General features: G+C 37.5%; 1 protein-coding gene and 1 long non-coding RNA gene across 5 annotated transcripts in view; one reads left to right on the top strand and one right to left on the bottom strand.

The window, feature by feature from the left end:
• The window catches only part of LOC101738903 (acetyl-CoA carboxylase), a 113,290-nt gene that overhangs the window by 43,228 nt on the left and 50,059 nt on the right, over positions 1-20,003 (top strand). The window contains exons 2-10 of one of the 4 annotated variants that reach the window (XM_021351021.3): positions 670-916; positions 13,390-13,507; positions 13,901-14,008; positions 14,326-14,466; positions 15,006-15,186; positions 16,031-16,138; positions 16,591-16,685; positions 17,775-17,868; positions 19,548-19,663. In XM_021351021.3, coding sequence (XP_021206696.2) covers positions 670-916; positions 13,390-13,507; positions 13,901-14,008; positions 14,326-14,466; positions 15,006-15,186; positions 16,031-16,138; positions 16,591-16,685; positions 17,775-17,868; positions 19,548-19,663 — 1,208 coding nt within the window. Of the gene's footprint in view, positions 1-626; positions 917-11,548; positions 11,784-13,389; positions 13,508-13,900; positions 14,009-14,325; positions 14,467-15,005; positions 15,187-16,030; positions 16,139-16,590; positions 16,686-17,774; positions 17,869-19,547; positions 19,664-20,003 lie in introns of those variants that run through there. The other 3 variants (XM_004930701.5, XM_012694321.4, XM_012694320.4) reach the window with 3 other exon arrangements.
• LOC134201133 (uncharacterized) lies at positions 343-12,156 on the bottom strand. Its single transcript, XR_009976335.1, has 4 exons — positions 12,116-12,156; positions 3,166-3,665; positions 1,301-1,340; positions 343-828 (listed from the first exon to the last, which is right to left on the bottom strand). It is a non-coding gene; the product is annotated as an uncharacterized LOC134201133 (long non-coding RNA).

Raw genomic sequence — 20,003 nt, 5'->3', positions numbered from 1 at the left:
ATATTTTTTTCTTATACTATTTTAAATTCAAATTTATTAAAATTTATTTTCTATTTTTTAGTGGATTTTCTACAAAAGCGTATTTTGTTAGTTTTTTTAAACTATTATTTATTTTTCATTTTTTAATTGAATTTCAAAATTTTCAATTTTTTTTAAATATTGAATTGTCATCGGTCCTTAAATAAGTATACCAAATTTCGAGTTAATCCGACGTTTTGAAGGGGGTCAAAATCATGTTCAAAGATTCCGTTACATTCCGTTACAGTAGCTAATAAAAGCGTATTAAAAATGACCAATGTTATTTCGGCGTAGTAGTAGTAGAAGAAAAAACAATTACGCATATTAACGAATACATAAAGTCAATTTTATTTGAGTTTAGATTCGATTTTGATATTTTGTACATCGTTGGAAGTAAATGACGCTTCAGACTTCAGTACAGTCCAGCGCGTCGGTGTGAGAGGACCTGTAAGAGCGGGCGCGTTATCGATAAAGCGATATAAGATCGATAAAATAATTAAACGGTTTATCGATTGTGATTTTTTTTAGTGAAATTTAAAAATCCCAACACTTTTTTATTTTTTTTTGGTTTTCGTGCTGACGCTACTTTTATAATGTCGTGACGTTTCATGAATATTTTCGGTGCGGTGCTGAAAAATTTGACTGCGCTAGTTGATTACTTTGGAAATAAATTGAATATGCTGAAGAGGAGGACTTCCAAGCGCTTCGTCCTCGGCGAGAGCGAGGAGCCGAAGTCGTTCGAGGATGACGAAGCAGAGGTCATACCTTCGGCCCTCGTGCAGAAGTTTCAGATGACCCTCAACACGGACCCTGAGGAAAACGAAGGGGATGAAAGTAGGAAGAATGAGGAAAGAGTGGACAGTCGACTCTTAAAGCCCCCTAATGTTGGAACTCTGCAGTAAGTCTTTTATTGGTACCAATTTTTTTTATCATCATGCCTTCGAAACTTACTCCTCGAATAGGTTGAATGGCCAATTCAACGTCACTACCGGCTCCCGGAAGAGCCAGTCTGGTCGCCCATTTTTTTTCCTACCTATGCTGATAGTCTTGAGAGGCTATTTCAGCTTCGCCCTAACATGTGGGTGAGCTCACGGCGCTCAAACCGAAGTGTTGCTAACACTGGTCGCAGCAAGAGCAGTGCTTCGCAGAATCTACCACCGGATCGGAAACGCGACCCACTGAGAAGATCCGGCGAGAAACTCAGTGGGCTGTGTCTATGGGTTAAGGGCCATTAATTGTATAAGCTAGACACTTGAAACTTCATGTAAACTTGTTGTCAAACCTGCGATCTGTGTTCCTGATCTCGCCTACGTACAGTGGAACTGCGAAAGGAAATATTTGTTATTCTATTTTATATGATACTAATTATTCATTTGTTACCAAGCGACAGAACTGTTGAAGGAAATACATTGATATTATTTCTATGTAATGTTTGTATAAACGAGATTTCTAGAATTTTTCGTATACGTGTTTGCTTATCACGCCAAAAATATATCCTTTAAATCATTTACATAATTCACAAAACTCGCCTATTTGTTTTTTATTATAGCGGAAATCAATTAATATTTAAGAAAAAAAACAAAAAAATGAATTTTTATGTCATAGAATATTCGTATTGAAAATCAAAATAAAGAAAGAACCTCCGGTTCCAAAAACAATTTATATTTTTTATATGATTATAATTTTACTTTTTATATTTAATTTGCATTTTTTTGATTGCTTAGATGGGTGGACCAGGTCACAGCCCACCTGGTGTTAAGTGGTTGAGATAAGTTCTAAAGTATAGTTACAACGACTACCCCCACCCTTCAAGCCGAAACGCAACTGCTTCACGGTAGAAATGGGCGTAATTAAGTAAGAAATAATTTGGGGCCGAACGACCGTTAGTGATTTGTTCCCAGTTATTTATTTATTCGCTATTGTTTTAAATTTTCCCTTTGCTGTATTTTTTGTGAGATCCCCGCGTCTAGAGCGCGCGCTAAGTGAGTATTGACGGTCCGCAGATGTTGGAAGCGAACTGCAAGCCCAAAGATGACTTCTTGTCTTGTTTGTTAACATATTTCTATAACTCATTAAGGAGTCACAGATATAACTGATAAACAAAAAATTTGGGAATTCGCAATGCTTTTTTTTCTCTTCAAAATAAAACCTAATTTGAAAATAGTCTGAATCGATATTCGAACATTGAACGGATAATAATAAACCAGTTCAATCTAGAACGATTTTAAATAAAACCTTCTGCCTAATTCGGATCGGATAAATGACGATTGAACAAGAGGAAAAATTATATTGACATTGAACTATAAATTATTTACATGGCGCACACACACAACAGCCGTGTTTAGATAAACGTCTATTACTTAACCAGACCTAATGAGCATGAAGGCATGCAGTCGTGGGTCGACCCTGGAGCCACTAATTTTATTAAATTAATCAGTTAGGTACGTATCTGGCGTGTTTTATGCTCAATAACATTCATCTAGATAAGGAAATCCAGCGCGTATTACATAATGAAAACAAAACATTTTGTCGCTAGCTTGCGTTCGTAGTAATGACTTTGTTTATTATGAAATTCCTTAGAGAAGGTAGCGTGTGCGACGCAGAACTTCAAATGAGCCTGTCGCGTCTAAAGGCAAGCTTGGGATTTGCGACGATAATAGTGAAGACTGGGCCAAATATGGTAGAAGCCAGGGCCGTATTTCAGTTGAACATCGGATATATCTTCGAATTCATCTCCAGATTTTTAATTCATTCGCCGAAACTAGCTGGCTCTCTATGCCTTGCTATGTAAACCAAAGCGTGGAATAGCAATGGAACATAGAAATTAATTACTCTATAATAACATAGGTATTTAATTCATTAATGAATTAGCGGATGTGCGATTGACTGCCTACCGGTTTTCGTTTTCTAAAATGTCATCGCATCTAATGATTAGGTATTTATCCGTAATACTTTACGAATAGTAAGTTTACTTAACAAATGAGATAAGAACTAAAGGTTAGCACCACTCCTTTTTATTAATGTTTTGTAATGTAATTCTTAATGTGCATTTAAAAGAGGAAAAGAGTAATTAAAAGTGGGTGAAATTGGAAGCCCTCGGTAACCGTACTCGTCGAACTCGGCAAAGAGTTCGACATGCAACGTCACCTAAGCATCAGCCCGCTGAGTTTCTCGCCGGATCTTTTTAGCGGGTCGCGATTCCGATCCGGCAGTAGATTCATTCGCGAAGCAACTACTCTTGAGTTGTTAGGTCTCGTTTGGAGGCGCTCGGGTAGCTGTTAGCAACTCCCACCCATCCTGGCTGAGCCCTTGCTCGCCCACCTGCCCTGGTAAACCTGGAAAGGCCTCCGGGCCACCAGAAATCTCACAAACATAAAAAATAAATTGGAAGTTTCCTCCGTCGGTTCTAACCTTGTGGCTCTTATATAACTAGTACATTTGGCATAATTTGACGTTCAGTAAGTTAGGTAATGGCATTTTGGTTGAATTCACGAAATAACCGCCTTTGAGATGTCAGCTCTTCTTTCGAAGCACTCGGGCAGCTGTTAACATAATCCCACCCCTGGGCTGAGACCATGCACGTTCACCTGACCCGGCAAAACCGGTAGATCCTCCTGGCCACCAGTAATGACCAACTAGTTATCCTTCTAAAACAAGGCATTGTATTGTGAAAAAAAATTATTTGATTTCAAATTAGTGTTATTTTAAGAAAAAAAATGAAATCATAAAGAATTACTGATTAAATTTGTCTGTCATTTATCTGGATATTATTTTTAGTACGCAACGTAATCATTCACGAAAAATAATAATTCGATAATACATAAAAGTTTCAATAAAGATATTGTTTCGTATTTAAGATTACCTATCTAATCTTGTAAAACAATAATCGAATGCTAAATTAGGATATTTCTCTGTTGTAATAACGAAAAGCCTTTATCTGTTGCTACTGTAGGTATATCCGATGCTACCAACAATTTATATTAGCTATTACAAAAAATTTCAGCGGGAAAAAATGACATGACCGTCGAATTTACGTAAAAATATCGTCTTAAAGGCACTTCAATTTTAATTTGACTGCCCGCAAGTGCTTTTAACTAAAACTCGTATCATAGTGATTAGGCACGATTTAATTATATTGTAAAGCAATCCTTAATATGCATCAACGGGAGCAAACAATGACCTAAATTTAAAGATGGCGCGCGCACTAACATAGACTATCACTCGCATTCATAAATTGTTTTTTTTTATTGCCCTTGTAGGCAGACGAGCATACGGCCCACCTGATATATCCATATCCTGATACCTATAGCCCATATCGTCATTTGTGTTCGATTATTTAATAGATTACCAATCAACGTTGAAACCAAATTTATGCGTATCAGAAGCTTTGTTTGTTTTGTTAGAGAGTTCTGAGACTCAATTGAAAATGCGCATCAACGTTACATCTGTTATCGATAATTTGACCTCAACGCTATTATGGATGTTCGAATGGAATTCACGGGCAAATGTTATTGCAACAAATGTCATAATATCTACTTATTTACAAAGCTGTTTATTTGCTTATCTTTACTATATTTCCGACAAAGTCTACTGTATACAATGTTTACAAAAATTATAAAAAACACTTTTATGGCTCTTAACAAACACGGCGTTGTTTTGTGTTTAAAGCTATGTTCCGGTATGCACTGCGAGCATTGTAAGGTGTGACGTCAATTTAGTATATTGCAAAGCCATTTACATATTATTATTATTATGTATAATGTTATATTTTTTCTTCTTACAACTATTATAATGGTGTACTCGCCTGTCTGCAATGTGCACGACCCACTGAGATGACCCGGCGAGAAAGCCGAGAAAGGCTGTGTTTATAGGCTAATTTACTCGTCGAGCCCTTCGTCGCAAGCGATGGGTTCGGCGAGGACGGTGACCGGTGCTTGAGGTACCTAAAAGCACCGTTAATGGATCGGAAGGATCCGTAATGACGTGAAACCGGCTACACATACGAGCACACCGTGACAATTAAAAACGGAGTTGAAGTGGTCGCCGTGGCCAAAATCGTTTAAGGAGTGTAGTAATAGTATTTTCTAGAATAATTACATTAATAAACAACCTTCATTCAACGTGCAGGTCTGAAATAAGAGATGGAACAAATTGGTAATGTATCAATTCTTTAAGTTTTGCTTTTTTATATAAACTTAAACTTTTCTCTAGCGAACCCAACAGACTTTCTGTACACAAAAGTCTTAAATACGAAAGTTTCAAACTTTTATTATTAAAAAAATATTATATGTTTTTTGTAGCTAATCGGTTTGTGAATCTAACTAAACCATATTCAAATCCACATGAACAAACACGCAAATATTTTTAATCAAAATCGGTTCAGCCGTTTAAGAGGAGTTCACTAACATACAGCCGGACAGACGAATTATATCGAGGGTTGAAAAGCTATTTGGTTTGAGCGAAATTTTTACAACTTTACTAAATTTCGAAAACATATCATAACAAAAAAAAATATTCAGCTATTTGAATAGAGTTAACTTAATTGAAGCTCAATTAAAAACATCGATTTTTTTATGCGAATACCTGATAAAGCGCACCTTTAATCACAAAGGTAAATCCATACCCGATCCTTCTACCTGACATTGGCAGAGTCATTCGTAAAAGAAGAGACTCGAGCCATAAAAAAAAAAAAAATAATACCCGATCCTGTGGACCAAATGGTAAACAGTCGACGTCGCCCTAAACATGTCATTACGGATCCTCTCGATCCATTAACGGTGCTTTTAAGTACCTCAAGCACCGGTCACCGTCCTCGCTGAACCCGTCGCTTGCGACGAAGGGCTCCACGAGTGAATTAACCCACAGATACAGGCCACTGAGTTTCTCGCCGGATATTCTCAGTGGGTCACGTTTCCGATCCGGCGGTAGATTCTGCGAAGGTAGATTTACTCGTGGTAGGATCTCTTGTGAGTCCGCGCGGGTGGGTACCACCGCCCTGCCTATATCTGCCGTGAAGCAGTAATGCGTTTCGGTTTGAAGGGTGGGGCAGCCGTTGTAACTATACTGAGACCTTAGAACTTATATCTTAAGATGGGTGGCGCATTTACGTTGTGGATATCTATGGGCTATGGGCTCCAGTAACCACTTAACACCAGGTGGGCTGTGAGCTCGTCCACCCATCTAAGCAATAAATAAAAAAACATGCAACGCGGCAGTAAATCGATTCATCATAAGAAAGCCCAAGATCGAACATCTCAGTCAAGCATTAAAGTCGTTGTGGCCTGCGGGATAAGACGCCCGGTGCATACGTTTAAAGCTAAACGACTGGGCCGGTTTTCGAATCCTTCAGGTGGGTACCAATTTTTTAAATGAAATACATACGAAGCAAATGTTCACGATTGGTTTTCACGGTGAAGGAATAACATCTTGGTCAAATCAAACCCGAAATAAATACATGCGTAATAATAATAATAATACTGGCGGTCTTTTAACACCCTGCCTAGGTCTGTTGTGGTGCATTAGGTTTGAAGGGTGGGGTAGTCGATGTACTGTATAACTGAGATTCAAAGCTCATGTCTCAAGGTGGGTGGCCGCATTTACGTTGCAAATGTCTATGTGCTCCGGTGACCAGGTGAGTGAGTTCGCCCAACAATCTTAGCAATAAAAATAAAAAGGCGTGATAGTTATGTGAAGCTAAAATTAATATTGATCTTGGAAAAGACGACCCGCGATATAGATCTTGTGTGAAGTGTATCCGGATAAAGATTTTCCTAGAACATCTGATAAGCTAAGCAAATTGACATTCGTGGAGTCGTTTGGTAGGTAAGACCCTTGGGCCCGCGGTTTGTTCCCAACATTTGCAGACTGTCAAGTCTCGCTCGACGAACCCCCTAGGTTCAGCACCTAGTCCGAAAAAAAAGGCATATTAACGTTATTACCTCAAATTAACGATCGGTCTCTGATGATGGAGAAGGCACCATCTGAAGGTAAATAGGCTGAACGTCACCATAATTCATTGCCAGTAACAATAGTCGAGATATGAAACAATAGTATTTCTGCTTTGATTTCTTATTGCGGAACAAAAATGCCTCAATAATTCGAAACACCGTGTTCATTGCCGATCCTTAATGGCATTATAATGGTTTTATAAATAAACACTCTGATTGAACTAATGATTGATGTTTCAATAATTAATTAAAACATAATATGTTTTTTTTTTCTTATGAAACTGGTTATCCACGTGAGTGAACTTGTTTTTTTTTAAATAAAATTATGTGTTAAGGTTAAGTAGAATAGTGTCGCTGGAGACTATGCCTAAGTCTGTCAAGGGCCTGATAGGTATAACTATGGGTGGCCTATAGTTACAACCCACTGAGTTTCTCGCCGGATCATCTTAGTAGGTCGCCATTCCGATCCGGTGATAGAATCATAACTCAAATTTCTATGCAGTTGGAACAGCGCCCCTAGCGGCAAACGTAGGCAAACGTTCCGACTGCATACAAATTTAAGTTAACTCTTACGTTATCGAGAACGTTAAAAAACTCGCAGTAAGCACACTGAGACCGTTACTGACCGCGGCACTAATTTTTTCATGGCTTCAGTAGGTAGAGCAGCTCACAGCCCATATAGTGTTACCGGAGCCAAGAATCAATGTACGTAAATGCCGCCGCTTTAGCTTGTGACTTAAGTTCTAAGTCTCAGTTTTACTATACAACAGCAGCCCTGCCCTTCGAACCATAATGCATTACTGCTTCACGGCAGAAATAGGCAGGTTGGCGGGTACCCGTGCGGACTCACAAGACACCCTACTAGTAGCAACCACGCAAACTATAGCTGTTTCGTGTTCGATTTTTATTACACGATGTTATTCCTTCACCGTGGAAGTCTTATGTGAACATATTTTGTTAAGTACGTATTTTATCAGAAAAATTAGTACCCGCCCGCGGGATTCAGACATTGGCAGAGTCGATGGCTTGATAATTTGATACCTGGCGTCTTATCATTTACGGCCTGGCCACGGGGATCGGCGGTGCGAACAGCGAAGCGGTGGGCGAGGCGACCATTCGCGCAGCACCGTTTGCAGGCCACGGGTACTCACGTTCGCCGCCGCGACTAGTAAGGAAGTCCGACAGCGAAATGTCTATATCGAAATTATCTCGATATTGCTTACAAATTAATAGTTTTTTGGTTCAGGACCTATTATTTGGAAAAGATTGTGAAGTACATGATTTGAATAAGAATCGGAGTATACCTATAGATGGAGAATTCCACAAGAAGTACGAGAAATACTTTGGGTGGCTAGACTTCCAAATAGCTGGTCTAGCTAGTATTTCAGCTATTTTATTTTTTTATTGCTTAGATGGGTGGACGAGCTCACAGCCCACCTTGTGTTAAGTGGTTACTGGAGCCCATAGACATCCACAACGTAAATGCGCCACCCACCTTGAGATATAAGTTCTAAGGTCTCAAGTATAGTTATAATGGCTGCCTCACCCTTCAAACCGAAACGCATTACTACTTCACGGCAGAAATAGGCAGGGTGGTAGTACCCACCCGTGTAGACTCACAAGAGGTCCTACCACCAGTAATTACGCAAATTATTATTTTGAAGATTTCATTTTTATCACACGATGTTATTCCTTCACCGTGGAAATCAATCGTGAACGTTGAGTGTTGTTGAGTACGTATTTCATTACAAAAATTGGTACCCGCCTGATATTCGAACACCGGTGCATCGCTCAACACGATTGCACCGGACGTCCGTTAGGCCACGACGACTTTAAAAATATAAAATAAAAAATAAATAAAAAATATAAAAATTTCGGCGTTAATTTTTCGCGGCGAAAACAACTAAACTCATTTAATCACTGCACTATTCGCCGCGACTACCGCTCGACTCCGTGGCTCGCGCCGTCCGTATTCATGCATTTGTTTTGCTCGCCCACCGCATCGCGCGATTCGCTCGGTACATTTCGCCGGTCGCTTCGCCGGTCGCCGGTGCGCGTGGCTTGTTAGGTACATTTCTATGCGCTTGTTTTAGTCGCTAGACGCTTCGCCGTTCGCACCGCGCGAATATTCGCATCGGCGAATGTCCCGTGGCCAGGCTGTTAGGCCACGACGTCTACAAGAATAAAAAAATTTAATAAAAACGGCGCAGACAATAATGTTCCTTATCGCTTCCATACTCAACGAAACTAATTACCTACTGCGTCACCTTATTGCGTTATTATAGTCCGTCCGGCTACTTTTTTGTACCAATTTATCAAGGTTTTACTTGTTATGTCTGTTGAACAAAAAACAAAACCTTGCACCTTGTTTATCTATCATTAATAAATAAATAAATAATAAAATAAAAATCTTCTTCAAAACACCATAATCTCATAGTGTTAATATTACAAATAACAAGGACTATGATAATATTCAAGTAAATCTATCAATAGGTACATGACTTGCAAAATATGGATTATCAAGTAAACTCAACTGTTCGTTGGTTATAATAATGCATCTAAGTACCTACTTGACTTTACTATACTGGATTGAGTGAGAAAAATTATTAAAATTACTTTTAATTATTATGATGAAACAAAAAAGAACCCAGGACGACATATCGTCGTACAAAAACACAGGTTCGTCAAAGTAGATTGTTGTTTGTTTCATTTTTCAATAAATAAACTAATCACGTCTTAACGGCATTTCATTTATGAAACGCGCGGGAAATAAGCTATTTTCTCATTTTACGCGGGATTTTGTTATGCATCACGAGTACTTAACAAACTTATCAGTGCAAATTGGAACGTAAATAACTCCTAGATTATAATTATGCAGTCTGTCACCTGTCCTCCGGGCCACCAGTAATCTTTCAATCATAAAAAAAAAACCTGTTAACTGTAAGTCATTAATATTTAGTGTTAAATAATCGTGCATCGGAGCTAAATTTTTTATTTATTTGACCAGTTGGGTAGATTACCTCGCGATACTGAACTTTGAACGCCTTCTAACTTCTGTAAGCCAATGTACAATGACCCGTTTGAATTAAACAAAATTTCACTAGCATGTAATGTATGAAGTCAGTCGTCCCATATTATAAGCTTATTTGTTATAGATGATTGACAACAAATGAGTATTTTTTCTTATTGTACCTTATTTAAAATCAAGAATTTCCGGAGATGCCATCAATATTTGCATTGAAACTATATATAATATTAAGTGCATTATCTATGAACCACATGAACCTAATTAATATTTGGTGTGTCTATGGTAAGTTATATAATCGCGTTCTCGTAGTGCTGCTCATTCCTGATACGATAACACTAATAAAACCACAATTAAATAATTTGTTACTTTTTATAAATTGAGGTCAAGAACTCGAGTGGTAGTGTAACTTTCTTTCTATACCTATGCTGTTAGCCTAGAGAGGCTATTTCAGCTTCTCCTTGTCGTGAAGGTTAGCTCACGGGGCTCAAACCGGGAGTGTTACTAATACTGGCCATAGCAAGAGCAGTGCTTCGCAGAATCTACCACAGGATCGGAAACGCCCACTGAGAAGATCCGGCGAGAAACTCAGTGGGCTGTGTCTATGGGTTGATTTACTCGTCGAGCCCTTCGTCGCAAGCCACGGGCTCGGCGAGGACGGTGACCGGTGCTTGAGGTACCTAAAAGCACCGTTAATGGATCGGGAGGATCCGAAATGACGTGTCTAGGGCGATAATACCATCGTTAGCGTTACCCTGTTTATGCCCTAATCTGTACTGGGACTGTAAGCATCTGGGTCTAAAAAACGGGTCCTCTGTCGGTGGGTTATCTAAAGCCCGCCTAGATGGCGCTGTTAACTGTTTGGGTCGGAGAATGGGGTTTTTCACAGTCCTTTATCGTACTGGTTGCTTATTTGTAAAGTTTATCTAGAATGTGTAGAACAGATACGACGTCGTTATATTCAGTCCCTTTCCCGATGAAATGAATACATATACGAAGAAGCCTGAAATACTTTGGGGATCAGGAGAAGGGAGTGAAATTTATTATAAACTGTATCGTAAAGCTTTTTCTCTACCATGCCTTGGTTCCGCATGATGGTATTCTCATAAAAGTCTGTCATCGCTTGACTTACGGCAGCAGAGTTTAGCCGTAAATGAAATATACCCAAAAACAAATTCTTAGATTGTAAACACAGCCTAGAAACACAAGGGTAGCATAGACTTAAAAGCCTCAAGAATCAATAAGTTCGCTATCATTCAATCCCTACTTAAGTAATTTTATTTTATCTATTTAATGTTTATAAACATCAGCAATTGCAATTGATTATGTAGCTATAATTACGAACTGATATTTTGCATCAGCTGCGAACGTTAATTGTGTCATTTCTCATACATGCTTATTATCGATCGAGCTTGACCCAACACTATTTACTGAGAATTCCAAACGGTTTCTGTTGCAAACCTCATTGCAATTTCCTCAGATTGGCACATAAGGATGTATAGCGATCTCGCTCTAATGCTGCTTAACTTATGAGAGGGACCAAGATAGTGCGATCGTACGATCATCACGCGGGTACTTTGGTTGGGTTTTTGTACGTCAAAATAATTAAAAACATTCGCTTGCTACTACGGGCGCAAGTAATGTTTTTTTTTTCTCATGATTCATAAATAAAGATTAATATAAAAATATTTATAAACAGAATTAACGTGACTTGTGTCAGTTGTGTGTGTGTTTAATTTTTTAAATAAAATGTATAATTCGATGAACGGACTGTATTCTGATACGCCATACAGGTTAGAGAAAATTTACTTTTAATCGGAAACTATTTTAATTACATTTTACTAAGTAAATTAATTTTGTAACATTGTCAATACGTACATAAAATGTCTTTCTTGAGTTTTAAATAAATATTAAAGTGAAAAATAAATGGCAAATTGGTTAAAACACGTACAAAGTGTGTCGCTACGTTTTCACTTTTTACTGTTATAAAAGACGTTTTCTAATAACATTCTTAGTGAATTATTAAGTAACCCTCGCTTTACAGGTAGCAAATTAAGTTTTTTTTACGACACGTTAATGTTAGACTGTTTTTATTATTAAGAACACATTAACTATAGGTGCTTACCCTGTTCAACTAATTTCGCAGTTATATGAAAAGATGACACATATTTTTTAGGATTTAATTTTATAATATACATACATACATAAGTATGACGTAAGTGTTAGATTACATTTAAATTTAATGGCAGATAGATTGTATTTCCTCTGGTCAATAACCAGTGTTTGTAACTTCTATTTGAATAAGGATTATTACTGTCTTTTTAGTTATAAATTAGGTAGAATATATTATATTTAAAAAAGTGGAATACCTACTTAATTCTAAAATAATTTAAGATTTTCAATTACCCAAATAAACAGTCTTAAAATCAATTATTAAAATCAACTTACTGAGTTGTTGTAGGATATACCATATAAAATATAATGTATTATTATTATTAATATGTGTGCAGAATGTATTGTTTTACACACCATAAATGCATGAATGGAGTTAACACCTGTAACATATTCAGCTGAGGGTAACTTTTTTTTTTTTTTGGAAACGTTATAATAGTATGCAGTTAGTTTTGCTTACACTCGTTGGTATCAAAGAAAATTGCAACATGTACTGGTCTGGTAGGCAGAGGCTTGGTTCTGCCCCTGGCATTGCTGAAATCCATGGGCGACGGTAACCATCAGGTAGGCCGTATGCCTATAAAAATGGTATGGCAATAAAAAAAAACCTGTATGCACTATTTTTGTAGGAAATCCAAACAAAAACCACTTAATCATTTTCTTTTGTCTACCTACTGCCAGTGACCTCGAGAGGTTGTGCTGGTTTCACCAAAAATGAATCAAGATGAAATGTATTAAAGCATGTGAGATGTCATAGAATAAGAACAATGTGAACATTAAAAATTATAATTGAATGATTATTGTTTTCCAATAAGAAACTTCAAAGTTTTTGTACTAAAATTATTTTCTTTTATTTATTTTGATGATTGCTGCTGATTAGCTTAAGCTGAAAAACTAAACTTTAAAGGCATTTTAACTGGCAGTAAGGCATGTTGTAGCTTTTTTAACATTATTATGAATTTGTTTTGATGGTTAAAATAGTTGTTATTATTATGATTTCTACCCCATCTCTCAAAGTGGTCATTTGTAAAGTGGTTGTAAGTCAAGTGATAAGGAAAAAATACTATGTTTTACCTTCTACAGAACTACTAATTGCAACTGGCCTGCTTAATGTAATGAACATAAAATACGTCCTAAAAGTATTGAAATATAACATTCTGTGAATAATTACATGAATCAGATAAACCACATTCTTCCAAGGTAATAACATTCATTAAATATCGACAGGCCGTCTATGTCCCAAGGAACAGTGGTGCACAGTCAGCGTTTCCAAGAAAAGGATTTTACAGTTGCCACTCCAGAAGAGTTTGTGAGACGGTTCCAGGGTACGAAGCCAATAAATAAAGTAAGAATTTGTTTGTATACATTTTGATCAGCAATGCTAAATTCTACGGGACATATGATCAAGTAGAACATTCCTTTTGATCCCCTAAGCAATGCTAAATTCTATGGGACATATGATCAAGTAGAACATTAGATCTTTTGCTTTGAAATACAAGAAAAACTAAGGTTATTTTATCTTTTTTCGCTAAATAATGATAGACAATCACCAACTGTAAAAGTTTCGATCTTCAGTTCGGCAATCAGAGTAGCTACTCAGGGAGGCTTTAATTAGGAAACAAGTTTACAATACTATTACCTATAGTATAGACATGTAGTAAGTGGTATCTTTAGTAAACAACAGGAGTAGTTATGTAGAATAATAAACAATGTAATATATATAATTGTTATTTTAAAGGTATTGATAGCTAATAACGGTATTGGTGCTGTAAAATGCATGCGTTCAATTCGAAGATGGTCCTACGAGATGTTCAAGAACGAACGGGCTGTGAGATTTGTGGTTATGGTAAGTAATATTCAAATAAATTACTGTGTTATGTTAGTTTCACTACTGAAGACTACAGGGTCATTAAAATATGTCAATAAGCTAATAGACTGGTTTTAGTAAATGCTTACTAATGCTCCTGAACAGTTGATGAGTGGTGTAGACTGTTACTTGTGCTGTATGACACAATATGGATCATTTGTAGGCAGCAGCTTGGCTTTGCTCCTTTCTCGAAGTTCGTGGAATTTAAAATCTCTGGGTTTCCCAAAGCAAGTAACATCATGATGAACTCATCTACACAACAAGCACAAAAAAGTACAGAACAATTTTGTTACCAGGTGACCCCGGAAGATCTGAAAGCAAATGCAGAATATATAAAGATGGCTGATCATTATGTGCCAGTGCCTGGTGGATCGAATAATAACAATTATGCCAATGTGGAGCTTATTGTTGATATAGCAGTTAGAACGCAAGTTCAGGTATGTTGTTTTTATTGGTGGTTGGGTGTTTGTGTGTTTGTGGTGTGGATTGGGAGAGGCCTATGACCAACAGTGAACCACTGTGGGCTGATGACGATGATGATTATGATGAGGGTGTTTTGAAGCATACACCACAACTCTGCTAATGTCAACTGTGATACAAATATTTCTAATGGTTTGAAGGCTGGAAGAGACATAATACAATTAAGATTATACTTTATGCCTCCAGGTGGGGGCTGCAACACATTTTGTGATATCTATTTGTCCCAGTAAACAGCATACATGAATTCGATCTAAGATATTTAGATCTGGATTAAAGTAAATATGGCTTAAATAGTTTTAAAAAAAAACACTCATCATTATTATTCTAGTTACCTTCATCTGATTGTTATGACTTGATATATAAAATTATTGCATTGTCATTACTCTTTTGAAAAATGTGCAAGTTTAATTAAGCACAAAGCGATGCTATACACTCAGCTTAAAATGCAGAAGCATAGTGACTCGCTGTATAATCAATCGTATCTATGGTTTTCCAGGCCGTATGGGCTGGGTGGGGTCACGCTTCCGAGAACCCCAAGTTGCCGGAGCTGTTGCACCGAGCCGGGGTTGTGTTCATAGGCCCCCCGGAGAAGGCCATGTGGGCGCTCGGAGACAAAATCGCATCATCCATTGTGGCTCAGACTGCGGACATACCTACCCTACCTTGGAGCGGAAGCAGTAAGTTAAATCACTTCAATTAATTGTATTATTAGGGTATGGTATGTATGGGTGGTCCGTATGAGTAGCATCTATCATCCTGTCTTGGAATAATCAAGCAATTTTCTTTCCATTTTAATGTTTCATTAAATACATAAACTGTGTTATTATATTTTAATCAACTCTAAATAATAATAAAAATACCTTTACATACCGTTCTATGCTCGGTTTGTGATTCTCTCACATATTTTTGTTTTTCCAACTATCAGAGTTAATTTTCAAATGTCAACAATAGAACTTTTAGAATAGCAATAAAGGAAAGATCTTCCACTTCCACCGGGGTGACATTATTCTGTAAACTGACGGTCCGAATGTTCGGAACTTGTATATACGCTACGTTATCTTGAAAATGTCGTTAACCAGATTCAGGCATCTGACAGATATCTTGTGTTTTATCATGTTCTGTAGCAACTAATGAGAAAATGTGATGCATTAAAATGAAACTAAGCCTTGAGGTGTCATTGATTACAGTCGAATTTCGGCTATTGGACGGACACTAGTTAATAACATTAATAGTGTAGTGATCGAGAAATCAGGAATAACAAAATTCACTTCAGGTGGCATCACAAAAAAAAAACACACGCTTAGCACTATTCACACACATAATAGACTAAACTCAATTCAAATAATAGACAAACCAAACACAAAAGTAAATTGTGGGGAAACCGCAAAAGCGTTTTATCATTTACAACTTGTAAGATTTAATTAATTATACCGCTGTATTCATATCATTTCCATAGTTTCCATACATAGTTAGTTGTCAGTCGGTCTATTATTAACCGTGTGAATTATTTCCGTACGACAGAACTGAAGGCCGAATACAATTCGAAGAAGATAAAGATATCATCGGAGCTGTTCTCGAAGGGCTGCGTGTCCTCACCGGAGCACGGGCTGCAGGCTGCACAGAAAATTGGTAAGAACTAATTTAAGATAAAGATCAGGTTATCGCTGATAGTATACGAGACACTAGGCTGTGCATATGATTACATCCTATAAGAAATTGAACAGACACAGAATGAACAAATCTGTTCATCGCATGAATGATGGGAAGTAATACTGGTGGTAGGACGTCTTGTGAGTCCGCACGGGTAGGTACCGCCACCCTGCCTATTTCTACCGCGAAGTAGTAATGCGTTTCGGTTTGAAGGGTGGGGCAGGCGTTGCACTGTAAAAGCTACTTTAATACCAGTGACCATGATATCAAATGGGCTGTGAACTTGTCCATCCATCTAAGCAATAATAAAAATTTAAAGAGAAGAAATTGCTAAAGCCTATCTTCAAGAAATATTATCTCAAATTCAAAGGGTCGCAGTAGACACAAGTCTATATTTACATTTACTTACGTTTGATTCTCGTTTTGCGCAGGATTCCCCGTTATGATCAAGGCGTCGGAAGGCGGCGGCGGCAAGGGTATAAGGAAAGTCGAGAATCCGGATGACTTCAACAACATGTTTAGACAGGTCCGTATGGTCTCAGTGAAGCGACTTGTAAAGAAAATAAATCAGCTGATGCCCGGGGTCAACGACCTTGCTGCTTACATTGCGGCTTTGTTAGTCATCACAAATAATAAATGAATTGTGGTATTCAAACGGAAAGATAGTATAAGCTACGCTCGCAATAGAATGAGACACTAGATATATGTCAGCCCACTTGAGTTTCTCGGATCTTCTCAGCTGGTCGCGATTCCGATCTAGTAGTAGATTCATTCGCGAAGCAAGCAAGCAATTGCTCTTGAGTTGTTAGGTCTCTCCTTCAGAGGCGCTCGGACAGTTGTTAGCAAATTCCACCCCTCCTGGTTGAGCCATTGCTGGCCAACTGCCCTGGTGAAACTGGAAAGGCCTCCGGGCCACCAGTAATCTTTCAATCATAAAAAAATATACTAGATATAACTAATACCTAATTTGAATTAGTGAAGTGTGTATACTTATATATTATAGCATAGCATGGCATAGTATTAGCATAGTACTTAGTATATAACATAATTAATAGGTGTAATCTCGTATGTCCCCCTAATAAGACGGATCACCCAGAAACATGTCTTCTTCACAATTGTAAACTAGGATTAACGTGATAATTAAAAATGGAATACATGCAAGAAGACGTTTTCCTTTAACACCTCCCAAAGTATAACATTATATTAGAAGCAATCTGTATATTGTTTTTAAGGGATTTTATGACCTGGTAACTAAGACCTTTAAGTCATGTCTTATTTTAAAATATATTCTTAATTTTATGAAAAATGATAATATGGAGTGAAATGAAATGAGATGAGATGATATGGGATGAAATATAATCTCAGTAAAATGGTGGTCGTTTACTTAGATTTTTTCAGTGGAGTTTTTGGAGGATCCTGAGAAGTTACGACCTTTGTTTCATTTTCCCACATTTGTGCACTTTCACAGATATTAAACAGTAAATAAACCACCGCTATTACACATTTAAACCTGAAGAAACACTAAATAGACAAAATAAAACAAATCACACAACTGCACTCCTCGCGTTCCCACCAAAAAGTCCATATGTATATTGAATGTTATTGTCTGGTGCAGGTCCAAGCCGAGGTCCCGGGCTCCCCTATATTCGTGATGAAGCTCGCGAAGTCCGCCCGCCACTTGGAGGTGCAGCTCCTCGCAGACCAGTACGGTTAGTTCGATCGAGCGACTTAAAACGCTTTCTTCATTGTAAACAACATTTGTGGGTGTTAATAGACAACGTGTTACAAAATACCCCGTAAAAATTATAATTAAATATCAAAGTCAAAAATTTTGTTAACCCTAGTAAGCTGTCATGTCACAGATTATTTAACAAAAAGGCCTACGTATTAACTATATGCGCGCGAGTTCATGTCCATCGGGGTCAGAGGCGACGAGCTCGCCCCGCCCATGGCCGTCTCCCCGCTTTTTTTTTTTTTTAATAATAAATAATTATTTACTAACAATCACGCCACGTTAACTGGTCCCGTGGTATGTTCGTAAAGAACTTGTGTTAAAGGTACCAGATGACGGAAATAAATATAAGATTTTTTGTAGTGTGCAACAACACGTTACTTTAGTTGTAGTATAGGTATAACCATTGTATTTTGTATTAAGTAATTAGTAAGACAGTCAATAAACGATCGTCGACCAAAGCACTCGTTTCATTAAGATAGCCCACACATCACATTTTATTATACATACATATATTTAAGATACATCCATAACCCTGGAAAAGACATTTATATTTATCATACAAATATCCTCCCTTGGCGGGATTCGAACCCGCGACCCCCTTGTGTAGTGACCATGTCACTTACCACTACACCAGACGGCCGTTCAACGTCGAGTGTCTGACGTCGAGTGTTGTCCGTGACGGTTGTAACGCGCGCTTATCGTTATCGAAAATTTACGCTAACGCTGTTGTGTTCCAACAAGTTCAGATAGAAAAAAATCTACTGAAAAAGATACATACTGATTCCGACTCTAATCTGTCGGTTTTCTTTTCATTCGATAGTGATTGAATTGGAATTTAAATAATATTTTTCTCTGTTAGAAATAAACAAGTAATTACTTATCACATTTATTTTATTTCATAAATTGCAAAATTACCTTACGTTACATTAAATCACATTGACAGCTGTTGACTAAATCGGTAGTTATTATCGACATTACCATAATTAATTAGATCACAGCACTACTGCATTCCTCAGGATGGACATGAACTCGCGCGTCTACAGTACAGGTCATAACATATTTACAACTAGCGATACCATGCACCCCACGGTTTTTTTACAATAAAATAATTTTTTTTCGTACACTATTTTTATTATATTCCCAATTCTTCCTCAATAAATTCTCTTTGAAGGTGCCATCTAGGTTACCTCGTCGCCCCGTTGCTCTTTTCAGCACCCGCTTTAGCAGAACCAATCTAGACAAGCACTCACCTACTCCTCGTTTAACTAACCTTTATAATAATCTAGTAAGAAAAGTTGAAAACCTTGACATATTTGGCGATTCCCTTCCAATTTTAAGAACAAAATTATAAAAAGTTGTTGTTGAACCTCAGCCTCAGCCTTGGTCTGAGTACTCGTGTATTACTGCCCTTGTTGTCTTTCTTTTGTTTTGAATTTTTTTTTTTATTATTAATAGTATTGTTAAATCTATTAATATATTAATGTAATGCATGCTGTGATTGCCTATAATTAGAGTTGCAGTTATCAATTGCTCTATACATGTCAGTGTTATTTTATGTTTTACTGTAAACCATGTCGGTAATCCTTAAATAAATAAATAAATAAATTATTATTTATTTTTATTATAATATTATTTGTTTCATAAACCGATCAGGTAACGCGATATCGCTCTTCGGGCGCGACTGCTCCATCCAGCGTCGCCATCAGAAGATCATCGAGGAAGCACCGGCCGCCGTCGCGAAGCCTGATGTCTTCATCGAGATGGAGAAGGTATCTCTTAAGTTTCCCTTGATAGACTCACGCTCGATCGGTGAGTTTGAGACATGAGGTTCAGGTCCCCTGTAGATGGATGAGTATTTACGTTTTATAGTCTCTTAGGTGTGTCTCTTAACTCGAGGTAGCCGGGCTACGAACTCCATTTTCCTCATCAATCCGATGCTACTAGTTAGGATAATGTCGAGGGGTAAAAGGCTGTTTCGTTTAAGCGACATTTTTGAAACATTACATGAGAGCCATTTAATGTTTAAAATTTGGAAAAAATTGTCCTAACAATTTTATTTGAATAGAGTAGACTGGAGTTTATAATACTGTTACGCCGGTAAGAGTAACG

Source organism: Bombyx mori, chromosome 23 (genome assembly GCF_030269925.1).
Source record: "Bombyx mori chromosome 23, ASM3026992v2".
Classification (NCBI taxonomy): domain Eukaryota; kingdom Metazoa; phylum Arthropoda; class Insecta; order Lepidoptera; family Bombycidae; genus Bombyx; species Bombyx mori.
This window is presented reverse-complemented; position numbering and strand designations above follow the sequence as displayed.